At 38.5% G+C, this 15,274-nt stretch overlaps 1 protein-coding gene across 1 annotated transcript; it reads right to left on the bottom strand.

The window, feature by feature from the left end:
- Nucleotides 1-1,492: 1,492 nt before the first annotated feature.
- boka (BCL2 family apoptosis regulator BOK a) lies at nt 1,493-10,586 on the bottom strand. Its single transcript, XM_053322012.1, has 4 exons — nt 10,296-10,586; nt 8,090-8,218; nt 5,137-5,300; nt 1,493-3,173 (listed from the first exon to the last, which is right to left on the bottom strand). The coding sequence occupies exons 1-4, from the start codon at nt 10,507-10,509 to the stop codon at nt 3,048-3,050; spliced, it is 633 nt and encodes a 210-aa protein (XP_053177987.1). The 5' UTR covers nt 10,510-10,586; the 3' UTR covers nt 1,493-3,047.
- Between the last annotated feature and the right edge of the window lie 4,688 nt (nt 10,587-15,274).

Here is a 15,274-nt window from a genome sequence, read left to right as displayed (position 1 = left end):
TGTTTAAATTATTACCTTTTCAAACACACAATGTTACACTTTGATGACCTCACAGAATTCCCAGGATCCACAACACCATGAACTTGAGCAGAGGTGTTATCAGCTAGTATAAGTGAGAACTGTGCATATATGCAGCGCCTTTAATTCAAGATTCACCTTCTTAAAAACAGTTTCTACAAAATAGTCCACACAATCAATGGAGCAACAACATAAAAGATTGGAAAAAGGACATAGGATCAGAGGAATTGTAAAGAAAAAGGGTCTGAGATGCAGTTTAAAACCCTTAAGCTTTGCTGTGGCTCAGTAATTCACAATTATACAATAGCTGTTTACTTGCTTACATTTAGTCTGTAATATTGAGTTGTAAATGAAAGATATCTCCTCATTGTGGTGTGAGGTTTTCTCTTCCCCAAGCATGCACTTATGGCAACACTAATTCACCCACAAGCTCAAATATCCTTAATTGAATCAGTAGAATCGTGCAGTTGGCGTTTCCTTTTGACGTGTTTTTACAGTTAACATATCATTAAGTCAGACTGGTGGTTAAATCTGTCCAAATCCAGTCTGTGTCTGGCGATTCTTATTTGACTATTAGGATATAACAAATAACCATCAGTGCCTGTAAATACAATCAATCTCGCAAACACACAAATCTGTTAGTGTTGCTGCCATAGACCAGCAATGTTTTAGCCCCACACGACTGACTTACAAGAGGTTTTGACAAAGAAATATTACTGTTGAAAGGTTTTGGGGCTGTAAATGGGATGAAAGCAGCAAGGAGAAACACAAAAAATGTACCACATTAAGCTAAAAGCTTATCCCTGAGTTAGTGGGTTGGGCTTTCTGAAATATTTATCAAATCGTGATGCTCATCTCATGCATTATGCAAAGATGATTTCCAATATTTGTTTCATCTAAATACAAAATACTGTATATTTAAATGGGAGATATGATTGAATATTGACAATGACTGCAGTGCTGGAACCTCACATTTCTTATCCTACATCATCACCTTAAATTCAGTACAGTGGCTCATTCAGCAGCACAAATTTGTAAAGATTTCAATTTTATGCCAAGTACAAGTACAAGTACATAGTATCTAACAAAATGACCAAACAGACAAACAGCTTCAGATGATAATCAAATGTTATATAAATACTGTTTAGATGCTTTATTCAGACAGAAAACTAGACATTTTTTGACATTTGTTGATGTTTGATTTAGCTGAAATTAAAACTGGACACTTTATACACCAATTTGTGGTTTAGTGTCCACAAACATCTGTTACAGCAGTTTAGGACTGAGCACAAAAACTTGTGGTAAAAGTACAAAACCATAAATCATATCCTCTCTTCTCAGAATACAACCACCTCATATTAACAGTGTCCAAATATGTATTACAAGACATACAACCACTAAGTCAGTTCAGTCTGGATTTTAAGACATGTCCCATTATGATACCACAGTCAAATTAGGTATCATATAGGGTTTAAAAGCTCTTGAATTCATCATTCATAAGAAATACCACTGGAACACTTACCTTCTTGAGAAGTGCTGCAGAGCAAAATCAGTTTATTAACAACATATTAACATTTATAAGTGCACACTTGATATATTATTATAAGAACCATTTATTAAAGACTTATTAACATATGTTGTAGATGACTTTTTACATTTGCATATTTTCTAGCACTCCTAGTGCTACATGCCATATAAAAGTGAAATTATTCATAGAATAAATTCTACTTATAGATTGAAATGCTATCAAAGTGCTCAAACTCAGAGAAAAGATACAATTACTTGCATTACTGCTATTACATTACAGCAATATAATACACTGCCTTACAGTGAACAATGAATACACAAAGTTAAAGTTGCATTAAGTGTATCGTGCTTTCTGAAATTCATATTTGTAGTACTTGTAGGTTTAATTCAACAAACAGACTCATTAGAATCTTACAGTTTTTAAACTTTTAATATTAATTATGGTGGAGAGGGTCTTGTTTTTTTAAAGTTAGAAATGTATGAGACTTATTAGGGACTGTATAAAAAGTATCAGACTGAGAAATGATTAATCTAAAATGCAAAACCCTCCCTAGCATCATTAATATTTCCTTTTAAACCTTCCCCATGACTGAAAAAAAAACATTCCCCCTGATATCTCCTAATAATATGAGTGGAACTGGTTTCACCTTTAATAACTAAGAGAACAGGAGGAATTTAAGATGGTGAAGCTGAATCTGCAAACTAACTAGTTTATCATATTTGAATAGCTACTAATATGTGGAATTAGCAGTTAACAGAATTGTGGCAAATATAACAAAATGGTGAATATTTCATTTTTTAATAAAAATGCTGAATACTGAATTTACTACAGCCACTAAATGGCTAGTGATTAGTTAATTGTGATGGGGAAAATAAAGCTGAAGATCTAAAATAAAAAAAAGTTCTTTCCTCTGAAAAAACAACTAAGACTAGCCTCCCTTTAGCAAAGAGAAAACAAATCATAAACCCCTCCCCTTTTCTCTAATAATTTTTGTACAGTCTCTTCGTAAGAAGAAACTATTTTGTATTCTGCATTTATCAAGCATGTACCATGTGAAAGGCTGAGACACAAGAACAAGTCCTCATGAACAATCTAAGGACTCCAAGAAATATCCTTAATTTACATGTGAAAATAATGATTATTTTCAACCACTAGGGGCAGCCAAACCACTGCTAACCAGGCAGCAAAATGAGACATTCTGCTGTATGTGGAAAACTAAAAAAAATATATTAAAGCTAAAAACATTTACAATGGGTGATTTTAAAAATTCACATCAAACGTGTGCCATAATATAACCATTAACAATAAATAGAATCTTGCAGAGGAAGCAGAAGGAGTTCTGTGCAGGGGGGTGTTCATCAAAGAAGGCTCAGTGCAAATGAGTGTAAACATAATCCAAAGTGGTGGATGCTCTTCTTTTTTTTCTTTTCTTCTTTTTGTTTTTGAAATGGTGCTCGTCAGTTCGCTCATAGCTCATAATCCAGTGTGCGACTTTTGTCTTTCATTTCTCCCTGAGGAGATACAACACAATGGCCTTCAGGTAGTGTCCGAACGCGCAGACGGAAGACACCAGCCAATGGGATCGGAAGCTGGGGTCAGTGTTCACCACGCATTTAGTTACATCCACCTGTGAGGGCACACAGTGACACAATGAGTCAAGCATGTGAAATCTGATTATGTAATAAACAACCAAAAAAAGTGTTTTAATAGTGACACGTGTTCTTGATTTGAAAATATTCCGAAAATCTGCTGTGTGGCAAGATGTGCAGTTTGCCCACAAATATGTTCTTTTCAAAGCCAAAACTCACACTGCAATCTCTGCAAAGCTTCCTTCAACACTGACGAAACTTGCACACACAATGAGACACGACAGAAAGTGCAGTCTAGTACTCAGCACTGACACTGAACACTTCCCCCTCTTCATGTCACAAACTGTTATTTAGGTTTCCTGCAGGACGTGCTGACATCATCTCTCGGTGCAGAAACACTACGGTTCGAATTTAGACTGCCAGAGTGAAAAACAGGTCCCTCGTTTGTGCTCATGAGGTCAGTTATACAATGTGTTGCTCTTCGTTTTGTCACACTCCACTTATCTTCAAAGCTAAACTGACTTGGGTGCAGCGTCTCCCCAGTCTACAGGCGAGCATTTGTTCACTTGTTATGCTCTTTCCAGCAGAGCAGAACACAGACAGAGGCATGATGCCAGGCCTTGTTCTCCTCTCCTGCTGGAGTTTCTCTTTATTATTTCTGCAATGATTGTATCAGACAGACTTTTCTCATTTGCAGGACTCTACAGAAGACACATCTTCTCTTCTGTGTGAAGCTTTGTGGCTTTGGTTTATGTCGAGTGGTTAAAATATATGAACCAAAAAGCTGTCAGTTAAATTAAAGCAGTGTGTGCCAGCTGTTCTGGTTCTGTCCTTTCTTATGCATTTGGCTGTGGCATCAGCTGAACACATAAAACCTGGATGAGGGTGTAAAAAGATGGTTTGAAGCTCTGCCTGTCAAACAAAGTAGATATACTATCATACTTTCCTGAGGCCTCATGGTGGGGCTAATTAAACATATTGAGCTGCTGGCTTGGACCACTAGCAGCTACTGAAATTCATCATAGAACATCATGTGTAAAGTTTCAGTTCCCCACTGAAATACATCAGCCTCCAGACTGACTAATATTTATCTGCAGAACAGAAACCAGAGGAGGAACACTCTCTTCATCATGATAAAATATTTAAATGTGACCAAACTAACAAGCTTAAGTGTCAAATTTGTTCATGAAATATAAAAGCAGTATCATGAAAGTAGTGAATAATTATGATATTCCTATAAAATCCTTTCTATAGGAACTTGGATTCTTCAGTGTATTTTTTAAAAGAACTTTCTATACTTTCAGTACAATCTCACATTTACCTTCAAAGCCTTCTCTGATTAATATCAAATGACTAATCTTGGGATCTTTGGGAATAGAAAGATGGAACTCTTCTTTGAGGTCAATGAACACATCCTTCTTAAATTGGGACATGGCCAGAAGATGTGAGCGTGATTGCACCTTTTTTCCAGGATTTATCTGAGCTGCTTATCTGAAGTATCTTGTTATTACTTTCCATTTCCCCTTTGGGTATTTGAATTAGTCTACCAATGTGCATCCTTACCTACTGCATGCTTACATAAGTACCCAAATATCTACTGATATACAGTATTATCTATTATCCAACATCATTAAAATATATTTGAAATATCTAAATACATCAGTATTTTATTTATACGTCTATGCGTCCTGTCCAGACACTGTCAGATAACTGGGAAGAGTTGGTACAGTATAATATTCATAACACATCCTCCACCTTGACACATTTTGTGAGTGGAGCGCTAGTTCAAACTCTGTACTGTAAATAGGGTCTATGATATTTCTATAATATCCATGCTGTGACTTGTGATTTAACATTGAGCTATTATATCATATTCCATTTTGCTCTTTATTGTTGTATGTCATTTCTGATATCGATATAACTACGTCATTGGCAAAACTCCAACACATCCAGTCACACAAAAAATTGATTTAGGTACAAATAGAAAAAGGTTTCCCTTACCCAGCCCCCTCTCCTTTTTAACCAGGAGGTCAGACTCTTGCGGACAAACTCCCCCATGCAGTCGACGATGGTATGGACCATCGCTGGGTGACCGTGACGCACACAGTCAACTGCCAGGGCTCCTGCCACAGCGTACAAAGACACCACCTTTCCCCATGTCACACCTGATGAGGGAGACACAGAATGTAGAGCTATTAGAATAAAATAAATATACAGTCATTCATGTCTTCTGTTTGATGTATGAATCAAGAAAATAGTTTGTAATCAATTTATTGGGCTCTATAAAGCAAAGTGAAGTAAGTGCTATTTTTGAGAAGTTGGAGCAGAAATGTCTCTGTCAGCAGCACTCTTTAAAGATGGATGAACACATTATAAAACCTCAGCAGCAGCCAGGAATTAGGCCCACATGCCTGTCTATCCCACAAAGAAGACAATCCAGAGCCAAGGCTCGGCGGCAAGCAGGCAGCGAGATCAGTGAGTGGATCATTTTTCCAACTTCAGCTTGCATAAAGAGTGACTCTTTCTGCTGCCACGCCATTTACAGTCAAAGCTTTCGACTATTTTTGTAGTGTTTATACAGTATGTCCAACACATACAAACTGAGCCTCAACTCCATCCATCCTCTGTAACTGTCATCTGATTCATTCCCAGGTTCTCTTAAATGGAGGACATGAATCTCTGTAATGGTGAAAGGTGGAATTTGCAGGATGGTACTCTACACTGTCACTTCTTGTAAAACAGCTGCCTGATGTTAGGTGAACAAAAGGGCTAACTAAAACATAAAAGAAACAGATGTGAGTTAAGTTAAATCTACAGGCAGTTTCAACCACAGTCTAATTTGTTTTTCCACAGCTGATAGTTCATTGTGCTTAGAGAATCTCTGGGAAAGTCATTTGTGGACAAGTTAATGGATGATAAATCTTATGAAGAAAATGTGATAATTTTCCTAATTATTTTGATGCATTTCTGTTTGGATAATATTACCTCCATTAACAGCCAGGCAAATTTACACTCTACAGTCGGTGTGTTACACACTGGCATGTACAGACTGTCTAATGGCCAGAAGAGAAATGGATAAGGGCCACCATTTTTGTGGGTCTATAAATTTTGGGGGCTTATGAGAGACAGATTTTCAAAAAGATTAGTCAAAATTCAGCTGTAGATGATATTCTTATGTTTGGTTCCCAGTATTGGTCACACTCTAAAAACAAAGCCTCTTACATCACATTTCCCATAATAGAACTCTGCTGGTAAAGTGGTGCATGCCCAAATTTTCCACTACGAAACTGCAGTCTCCAAGCTTAAGCTTTGATAACTCTGATGTCATCATTGGGGCTATTTTAGACAGTGCACCTCCAGAGCCACAGAAGATACTATACTACTCTTTTCAAAGGCTGCCTTTATCACGCTTCACTGATCTTCTCTGAATCAGTGAAGCGTGCCTTTCAGTGTGAGTCTAACATAGGGTCAAACCTCAGGTGCTAGCTTGGCTGATAATAGATATTAGATATTAGGAGTAGAAAAATCTTCATTTGACTCACACTTGAGTTAAAAGGATAAGTGATTTGATATTGTGCCATAAAGATGAGGGAATTGTGATTTTAAACGTGTAGTCATGGATTTTTTGGCCACTTGGGGGCAGCCAAAACAAGCTGTAGACACGCTACTGATGGTATTGTCTCTGAAGTTGATAGGGTGAACCTGTTAGCCGACAGTTGCTTATTTGACACAGAACAACAGCAACATTAGCTTTATTTGGAGATGTGTTTATGTGCCTCCAACAAATGTTCGTCCAATATTCTTTATTTTGGGTGAAAATTTTCTGTGTCTGTCAAGCGACAACTTTAACATTAGTAACATCATTTGAGCCATTGTTGGTTTAAAAATATAGAATAGAGCAGCTTTAAATACATGTTTTGAGGAAGGGAAAATAGGCAGCTCATCCTACACAGACTGTTACTTTGCTCTTACTGTTACACGCAGGATGTGATAAGACTGTTTGGCTATAGTTTATCTGTGTTGGGTGGAAAGCTGCAGGACATTTGTGTCAGGGCTTCTACATGTTAGACAATTTTGTGGTCGTAATCTACCGCTGATCATAACTTCCTCTTTAAAGAGTGGCAAGTCTAGGCAGAAATTTACACTGTAATCACTGAGGGCTACATTTGTAACCCGAAAACTCAAACTAAAGCCTCACAACTTGTTTTTTCAATCTAGAAGTACACGTAAACCTCTAAATAAACAACAGATTTGTAATCATCAGCATGAGAAGGTGACCGTAGTAAGGCTGATACATGTTTGAGTTAGGGATTTTTCTCAGAAACTCTGCCCTCACACCAAGTACCAGATTAACCTGATTTTCTTCAGTTTGAAGTTGACTCTTAATTACTTTTGGAGGAGATTGCTTCATTATATTCCCTTAGGAAAAAGCCAACTGAGGGTTCGTGACTGAACTCTCAGGGTGGGGTCTAAATCTGTCCGTAACAATCACCCACACCAGCAACACTTTAACCTAATATGGTCTGAATGTTTTCCCTATGCTTCCTTGCAGTGAGGGGATAATGACAGCAAGGAAAAGTGCTCTGTCTCTGGAGAATCCCGCTGTCTACCTACACAAGAGGTGTTTACATGAAAAAGAAGGCAGGAATCGGTTGATTTAACTTGAAGACATTATGGAATTCCCTAGTGAACAAATGATGAAACATTAATAAGAGTAGTAACATAAGTTCTCCATTATCTTAATATCTTCATTGTGTTAGCCTCTAAAGTTCCTCCTTCCTGATGACAACTGAATAAAGAACTTCCCTAAAAGGACAAACATCTTCCTTTATTTTTGGGTCGTGCAGGTCAGAGATAAACCTGATACCGAAGCACAGATGCTGGTTCCCATGAGCAGGCCTGCGCCCATGGGTTGATTTAAAATACAATAACCAGATTTTGACAGGGACCGTACCTGTGGAGAAAATATCTGCAGCCACGGCCAAGAAAGCGTCTGACACCACGCTCTCCGACGCCACTGTGATGTTGAGCTGTCGTGCCACATTGCGGTAGACGTTGGGGCGAAGGTACTCCAACTCATCGCCTGGTCAAAATAAAGACATGGAAAGACAAAAATCAGTCAAGAAAAAGTGAATATTGCACTCGTTGTTTGTAGGGTTAGGGTTAGGGTTATGGTTAGGGTTGCACCTGACTTTGCATTTTGCCTACAGATAAAGTGAGAAGAAATAACACATTCTTCTTACAAATGAAAAGCTGAATTCATGAGTAACAAAATGCACCGTTGTTCAATTTGGCTCACTCAGGAGTTTTGCTGCTTCAGCTTTACTTATTCTGGTATGACTGGTAGATTATGGTGGCTTATGTTGTCAAACTAGGTAAATAATACTGTTGGTAAGATATTACTGAGTCAGTTGGCTTCTAGACTCACTATGTTTAAGTCATCGAGTCTTGGCTTCTTACTACTCTTATCCACCTGTGCTACTATTACCAAGCTTAGCATTTTACTTAGATATTAGCAGCGTTAGCATTTTAGCCTCTGATTTGACTTCTCTGACATATAGACAGGCAGGATTGGTGAGTATGTACAGTGATGACATTTTTCTAGAGTGGCTTAGAAAGTATATATAAAACCCCACCAGAATGTTTAATCCATGAGGTGAATCTGTTTTTATAATAACCTGAAACTTTAGATTTACTTCATATGGAGTAAATGTGAAAGGGAACAAAGTCCAAATTGAATGGATTAAATCTCTTTAATATTCTTTCATATGATGCATCAGAGGTTTGCCAACTCTTTGGTAGAACCACAGTGTTTAATGTGATTTGAGAGGCTCCCTGCTGGAAAGTGCTCATTAGATCTGAGCCCCATTGTTTTTTACTGACACGGTGTCCTTTGCTGTTAGATCTAATTTTCCAGTGAATTACGTAACTAAACTAAAACTAAACTGGAGGTGTGGCGATAACCACAAATGGTAATGTGAACCCTCGGACCGGGACAGCCATCTGTAGTCAGCTTCCCATTTGATTCTGGGCAAACATCCAGGGAAGCAAATATGACTAAAATTAAACCTGGTTCCTTGTTTTTCAAGGGATTCCCTGAAATCACAAAAAACATCTTCCAGTTTAAATGAAAGGTAATCCCAATGATAGTTTCTTACAGGCTGTTACCAGGATATGTAACATCATATCCCATACCCCTAACCCACAAACATCATTTTGAATAAACTTGAACTTTTAAAAAAAACTATGATGTAATACTCTGTTCTTTATCGTCCCCTTTGGGAATTTTCTCTTGGACTCAGTTTCGCTGCATCTAACAAATATCATTCTACTTTTTACATACAGAATATGTAGACATGTGACACATTAAACCACATATTAGTGTTCATTTGTACATATGAGTGCCAACACTTTAAAACAACATATTGCACAACCTAACAAAGTTCCATTGGATATTTTGGCCTCTATGACTCATACTATGTCGTTTCTGTTTAAGACGTTAATAGAAAGCGCAAATGAGTTTTTAAAATGATTTGGGAACTCTACATTGGCTGCCAGAGGGTAAAAGCTCATACTCAGAGTGCAGGGCATGGGATGGATCAGTAATTTTCTCTGAGCTCCTCTGAGCAGACTCTGCTTGTTTATACTGTAGATTGAAGGCACCATCTTCCTTATGACATTTATGACAGTCTGAACAAGAAGGACACACCTAGACTTTACCTGTACTGAAACCTTACCATAACATGCCTGTATCCCATACCTGATTAGGCTATCTAAGACTGCCTGGCACAAACAGTAAGGTTGTGGTCAAACCCTAACCCTTCTCAAACAGTACAGTCTGGAGTATAGACTGTCAACATGGGCTTGCCAGGTAAACATACTTAAGAAATACATAAGAATAGTTGAACAGCATGTGTAGCCTATGTTCCAAAGTTTCTGTAAATGGTGATCTCTGTCCTGTTTACATTTTAAATTGGTCTATGTAGGCTACTCCTGTGTTTCTTTATTTTTCTTGTACAAATGAAGCACATCTATAAGAAATATTGTTTGGTGTCAGACTTTTAAAGCACTCCTGTTTAACTTTACATGATTAACTACAATCTGCACTCCAGGTGTCCAAATACCTTCTGTGTCCTCAACCCTGCTTCACAAAAACTTACCCAGCCAGAGCAGCACCGACGAAACCTCCCCAAGCGTCCCACCTGATGCAGCCAGTCCGTGCTCAGGCTTAGACCAGCCTATCCCGGCACGGTTCAGTCTGGAGTGGATATAGTCCCTGCACAGTGCTTTAGCTTGGGACACCATCTCCTTATCGGTGGGTGAGCGGTCAAACACTTCGGCCGCGAACACAGAGGAGCGGCGCAGCATCTCCATGCCCGTCTCATCCACCGAGGACTGAGCTGTTCACCTCCCCGCCTCCAGCGCCTTCTCCCCGGGCACGGCGCGTCTCCCCCTCCCCTTCCCCTCCCAGCTGATAGAAAGACGTGTGGAGATGATCCTGTATAAAACACACACGCGGATTAGTTTGTGGACACGCTATGATAACCTGAGCAAATCTTTCTGATGCAAACGCAATCAAAGTCTGCTGAAGCTGCAGATTATATAAACAAAGCTGGAGAGACAGGGACGTTTAGACGAGGAAAAGTTGGATAAAACTTATTTAGGAACCGATCAAATTACAGAAAGTGCGTTTACACTCTCTTACAATGAAAGTGAATATACTTAAATAACAACTTACCCACGAATCTTTACGGTAATAGGCTAATAAAGCCAACCACCAATATGATCCTAGGCGGGCTGCATCCCAAAAGCACAAACGTGGTTTTGATCACTGAGCTGAAGATGTGATCTGCTGCCACTCAACCCGTTAAAAATGTTCTCCACTTGACAGTCTGACAGGCTTTCCTTCTAAGGGCACTTATTGTGGAGTCCACGGGCGGAGATAAGCAGACCCACACAAGCCCCGCCCCCCCTGCCCTCATCACACCCACACACACACAAGTTTGTCTTTATATCCTGGTGAGGACCGTAATTCCTTACCCCAACTTTAATCATCGTAAGTAAATGCCTAAACTTAACCCTTACTCTAAAGTGAACCTAATCCCAATTTTAAATTTCACCTTAAAATGAAGTCTTAACTCTTAAATTGCCCTATTTGAAGCTGTGAGGAAGAGATAAACCCTTAAAGATGTCTTTCCACACACACACACACACACAGAGAGAGAGAGAGAGAAATAGGACATGACCCAGTCCCTAGGCTGTAAATCAATAACTAGTTTTATTAAAGGTGTGCCAGCATGACAAAATGACCACATCTCAACTCATATCTGTTCTATTCTATTTCATTTCAATAAGAAACAAACAGGAAGCTTGCTATAATAAAACTTTTTTTTGTCCATCTCAGCTGTATGAGGTGGTGATAGAAATGTGTTAGGTTACAATACACACAATACAGTGAAAGTACAGGATGTAGCAGACTGTATGAATGACTCCACCTTGGAATAATCAGGAGGCGAGACTGGATTAATAACTAGGCAAAGCAGAAGTCCTGTAGAAGCTTCCTGTGTTTAAGTCTAGTTTTAATAAGTGTATTATTTCCGTTAGAATATGCTGATATTGTGCATTTTTCCAAATATTTGTGTTAGATAAAATGACCAATAAACTGATTTACTGCAACCCTGAGGGACGATGATATTTTCAGAATAAGAGACATTGTTTGGCTTGTATAGATGGGTATACACATTTCACCCTTGGGCCCCTGAGGCTCACATCATGGAGTATAGAAGCCTCTAATTATTATGAAGTGGTTCAATGTGAAGAGTTGTGTGTGATCCTTCCTTTCACAAATAAGACAAAGGGCCTATCAAGATTTTAGGAATCCAAAGTATAATTTGCTAAATCTCTGAGCATGAATCACTTAAATTCTATTAAGCTGAAAGAACATTTTTAGCAGTGTTTTTTTTGCCTCCTGGGAGATAAACTTGTTCCAGTCTTGTTTTAAGTGATATCCTGATGTGAACCCTTCACATGAAGCGGCTACAGACAGACACACACTCACTTCTTTGCATAACACTTCTTCTATTAGTTAATAGTTTATATCCTGTACAGTTTGCAAAGGTCAGCCCCATAGAAAACATTCTTATGCAGTAAGTAGAGCATGTAAAACCTCCTGATTACTCTATTAAAAGCCCTCCATTCAAAATTTGACTTCAAATTTAGACAGTTTTACCTATTCAGATCAGTTCTATTCATGTCAGTGGCACACATTTTGTCATGTTATGCTCTTAATGTATATGTTAATAATGTACATATACTGTTACTAGTGCTGTTCAGGACTTCTGTTTGTGGCCTCAGTGTTTAGAAAATGCTGCTTGGGCCCTGCTAGTGTGGAAGGGAATACAGTGAAAGGACTATATCATAATCCAGCAAAGATTACCATCAGTAGTAGCAGTACAGATTTGAATTTAACACTTCCATCATGGTGTGAACGTAAAAATTTGACTGATAACTACACCTATTAGATAACTAACAAACCAAGTCATAATAATAAATAGCAGCCATGGTGGGAGCCACGTCGTTTTTCAAAGACGAACACCTCGACAGCAGACAGTAAGCGGCTCCACACACCTTCTCCACTCCCTGACACAAAATGCTTTGAACAGATTTCCTTGGCAGATGAGCAATATTGGCATTTCAGGGGAAGCCGCCCCACCCACTGTTCAAGCTGTTTGGACACGCCTGAGGAATGCCCCGCTTTGTTTGCGACTGCTCGACAGATTTGCAGATCTCCGTTAAGAGACGGGGAATCTTTACACTGGAGCTGGACAGCTTGATCACAGAAAAGGATTATTATCTGTCCATTGCTATCACATTCAACTAAATTGTTAAACATTCCAGCACAAAAAACAACCCTGTATAATTCTTATGTATCAGTGAGGCCTTGTTGCAGTGTTTTATGAAATTGTCCTTGCAGAGTCAAAGACACTTGCTAAATTCTTTCCCACTCAGATTAAAATGCAAATCAGTCCTCTCCTCAGTCCTCTGCATGGACACTTCATAGTAGCTCAGGTTTCAGTGCTTAAGCCTCATTCAACTAAATAAATACAATATGTGTTTGCATATATTACAACACAATTTCTAATTATTTCAAAGGAGATAAGAGGTGTTGAGTGTTACAGCATGGTTTAAATTGTGGTGTAATGCTATCTGCTTTACAACAGTTTACTGTATTTCAGTTGATTTCTTCCACGTCTTGTGAATATCTGAAGGTTTGGTGCCTCTGATAAAACTGAACTTTGTGTTCGATCCTTAACAGAAGAAATCTTAGCTGATGCAGTGAAGTCATTTTTGTAAAATTGTAGGATTTACTATAAATAATTACCTGCTGTTTTTTTTCTTCCTTTATTTATTCAGGTGAAATTCACTGAGAACAATGCTCTATTTTCCAGGAACGCCTTGATCAACACTGACAGTTATACACATTCACACCTGGAAAGTGTCCAGAACAACCACAGTCTGATCTGCCAGCTACTGGAGCAGCTCTGCTGGAACAGGTGGAGTTAATGAGGGCCTTGCTCAATTGCACCTCAGTTGATGGTAATAAGGGAGGGGCAGGTGCTGCTTCTTCACTTTCCCCCAACTAGCTTTATCCTGCCGGGCCAGGAGATTGAACTCTCAGGTCAATAATTAGCTTCTCTAACCTTTAAGCCACCACTACAACATACTAAACTAATATAATGTTTCTAACAGTCATTGTTAATTTATATACTTTCAAACCCTGACTTCTGCAAAATTTGAAATTTTCTTAGTGCCATTTAAATAATTTTGAGGAAATTAAAACACTTTGATTCTGTTTTGTTCCAACTGTTTGACAGAATTATGTTTGTTTAAAAATGCAATCAGTGATAACCATTATATATTGTGATTCCCTGATAATATCCAATTTGATATTTTCATTTGTGTGCTATGTAAAAGTTTCTGCATTTTGTGTGAAGAGTTTGGAAATAGCAAGTTTTCTGATGGATGAGTGCAGCTTGTTTTGAATGTCAAGCATTGCATATCAAAGATGACGCAAGCTGGTAGCTAAAACTGATCTGATATGGCAACATGTCAGAGTTGCGTAAACATAGCTTTGGTGATTCAGCAAATAAAAGCTTCTTGTAAATGTCACACCGTAAAGAAACTAATAAAAGTCTAATGGTACACTTACTTTTTAAATATATAAGCAGACATCTGCAGGCAAGATGTCTTCAGTTAAATCAGTATGTGAAACAACAGCTTTGATTCAAATGAGCTTTTATTTGTTAGGTTTTCAATGGAATAACATGAAGACTACATGAGGGCATCGAGGAGCGCGGCCCCAATGACATGCTTAACAATAAATAGGAGTAACATACTGTTTGTTAACTGTGTAACAGTCTCTTACACACTGAGTGTCCCCTGGTTTTCTTTTTTTTTTTTTGAGATGACCTCCATCATCACCTTCTGTTACAGCTCCAGAGGCAGGGCAAGTGTAGGGAGGACTACACTGTTGGCTTCTCCGCACACACACACACACACACGCACACTCTCACATGAAGGTAAAGATTCCAGTCTTCATAAAAAATATATACCAAACAATACCATGGTTGCATGTAGCGCACTAAATACCTGCCTGTTATAGCTCAGACCTACACAGATGTGCTGTGTGTCAGATCCTAACAGCCTGACACACAGCCGCACGTTATCACCAGGTACCATTAACAAAATATGTTCTTCTGGTTTGTTTACAAGGAAAAAAAAAGAAATCTGCAACTTTTACACAGATTCAACACTACAGTAACCCACTATAGTATTTCCTCACATTGTTATCCCTGTGCAAAACAAAAAAAAAACAGGATAAATGATTACGTACATTAGAGAGAGAGAGAGTGTAGCACCAAACTGACCGTTCTAAATCACAAGTATTAAGCAGAGCAGCTCCCTTTTCAGCATGTCTGACCTTCCTTTAACAGGTGAGTAAAGCCTCTGACCTGGACTGGCCTCAGTTGCTGATTTTTGAAATAAATACTGCTTTTATTCAGCTCGTGTTTCTCTCAAAATTTAAACGACTTCTGCTCTCAAACTCATTTTTCAACGTTCAATGAACCTTCTTGCTCTC

The sequence above is a fragment of the Scomber japonicus genome, chromosome 7, assembly GCF_027409825.1.
Source record: "Scomber japonicus isolate fScoJap1 chromosome 7, fScoJap1.pri, whole genome shotgun sequence".
NCBI lineage: Eukaryota > Metazoa > Chordata > Actinopteri > Scombriformes > Scombridae > Scomber > Scomber japonicus.
The sequence above is the reverse complement of the archived record's forward strand: the minus strand, read 5'-3'. Positions and strand labels throughout refer to the sequence as shown.

Bases quoted from the DNA above. Each gene is read 5' to 3' on its own strand.
- boka (XM_053322012.1), bottom strand. From the start codon at position 10,509: ATGGAGATGCTGCGCCGCTCCTCTGTGTTCGCGGCCGAAGTGTTTGAC. The intron at 8,219-10,295 runs GTAAGTTTTTGT...TATTTTGACCAG, and splicing joins GTCGGTGCTGCTCTGGCTGG to GCGATGAGTTGGAGTACCTT. The intron at 5,301-8,089 runs GTACGGTCCCTG...CTCCCTCATCAG, and splicing joins TGCAGATATTTTCTCCACAG to GTGTGACATGGGGAAAGGTG.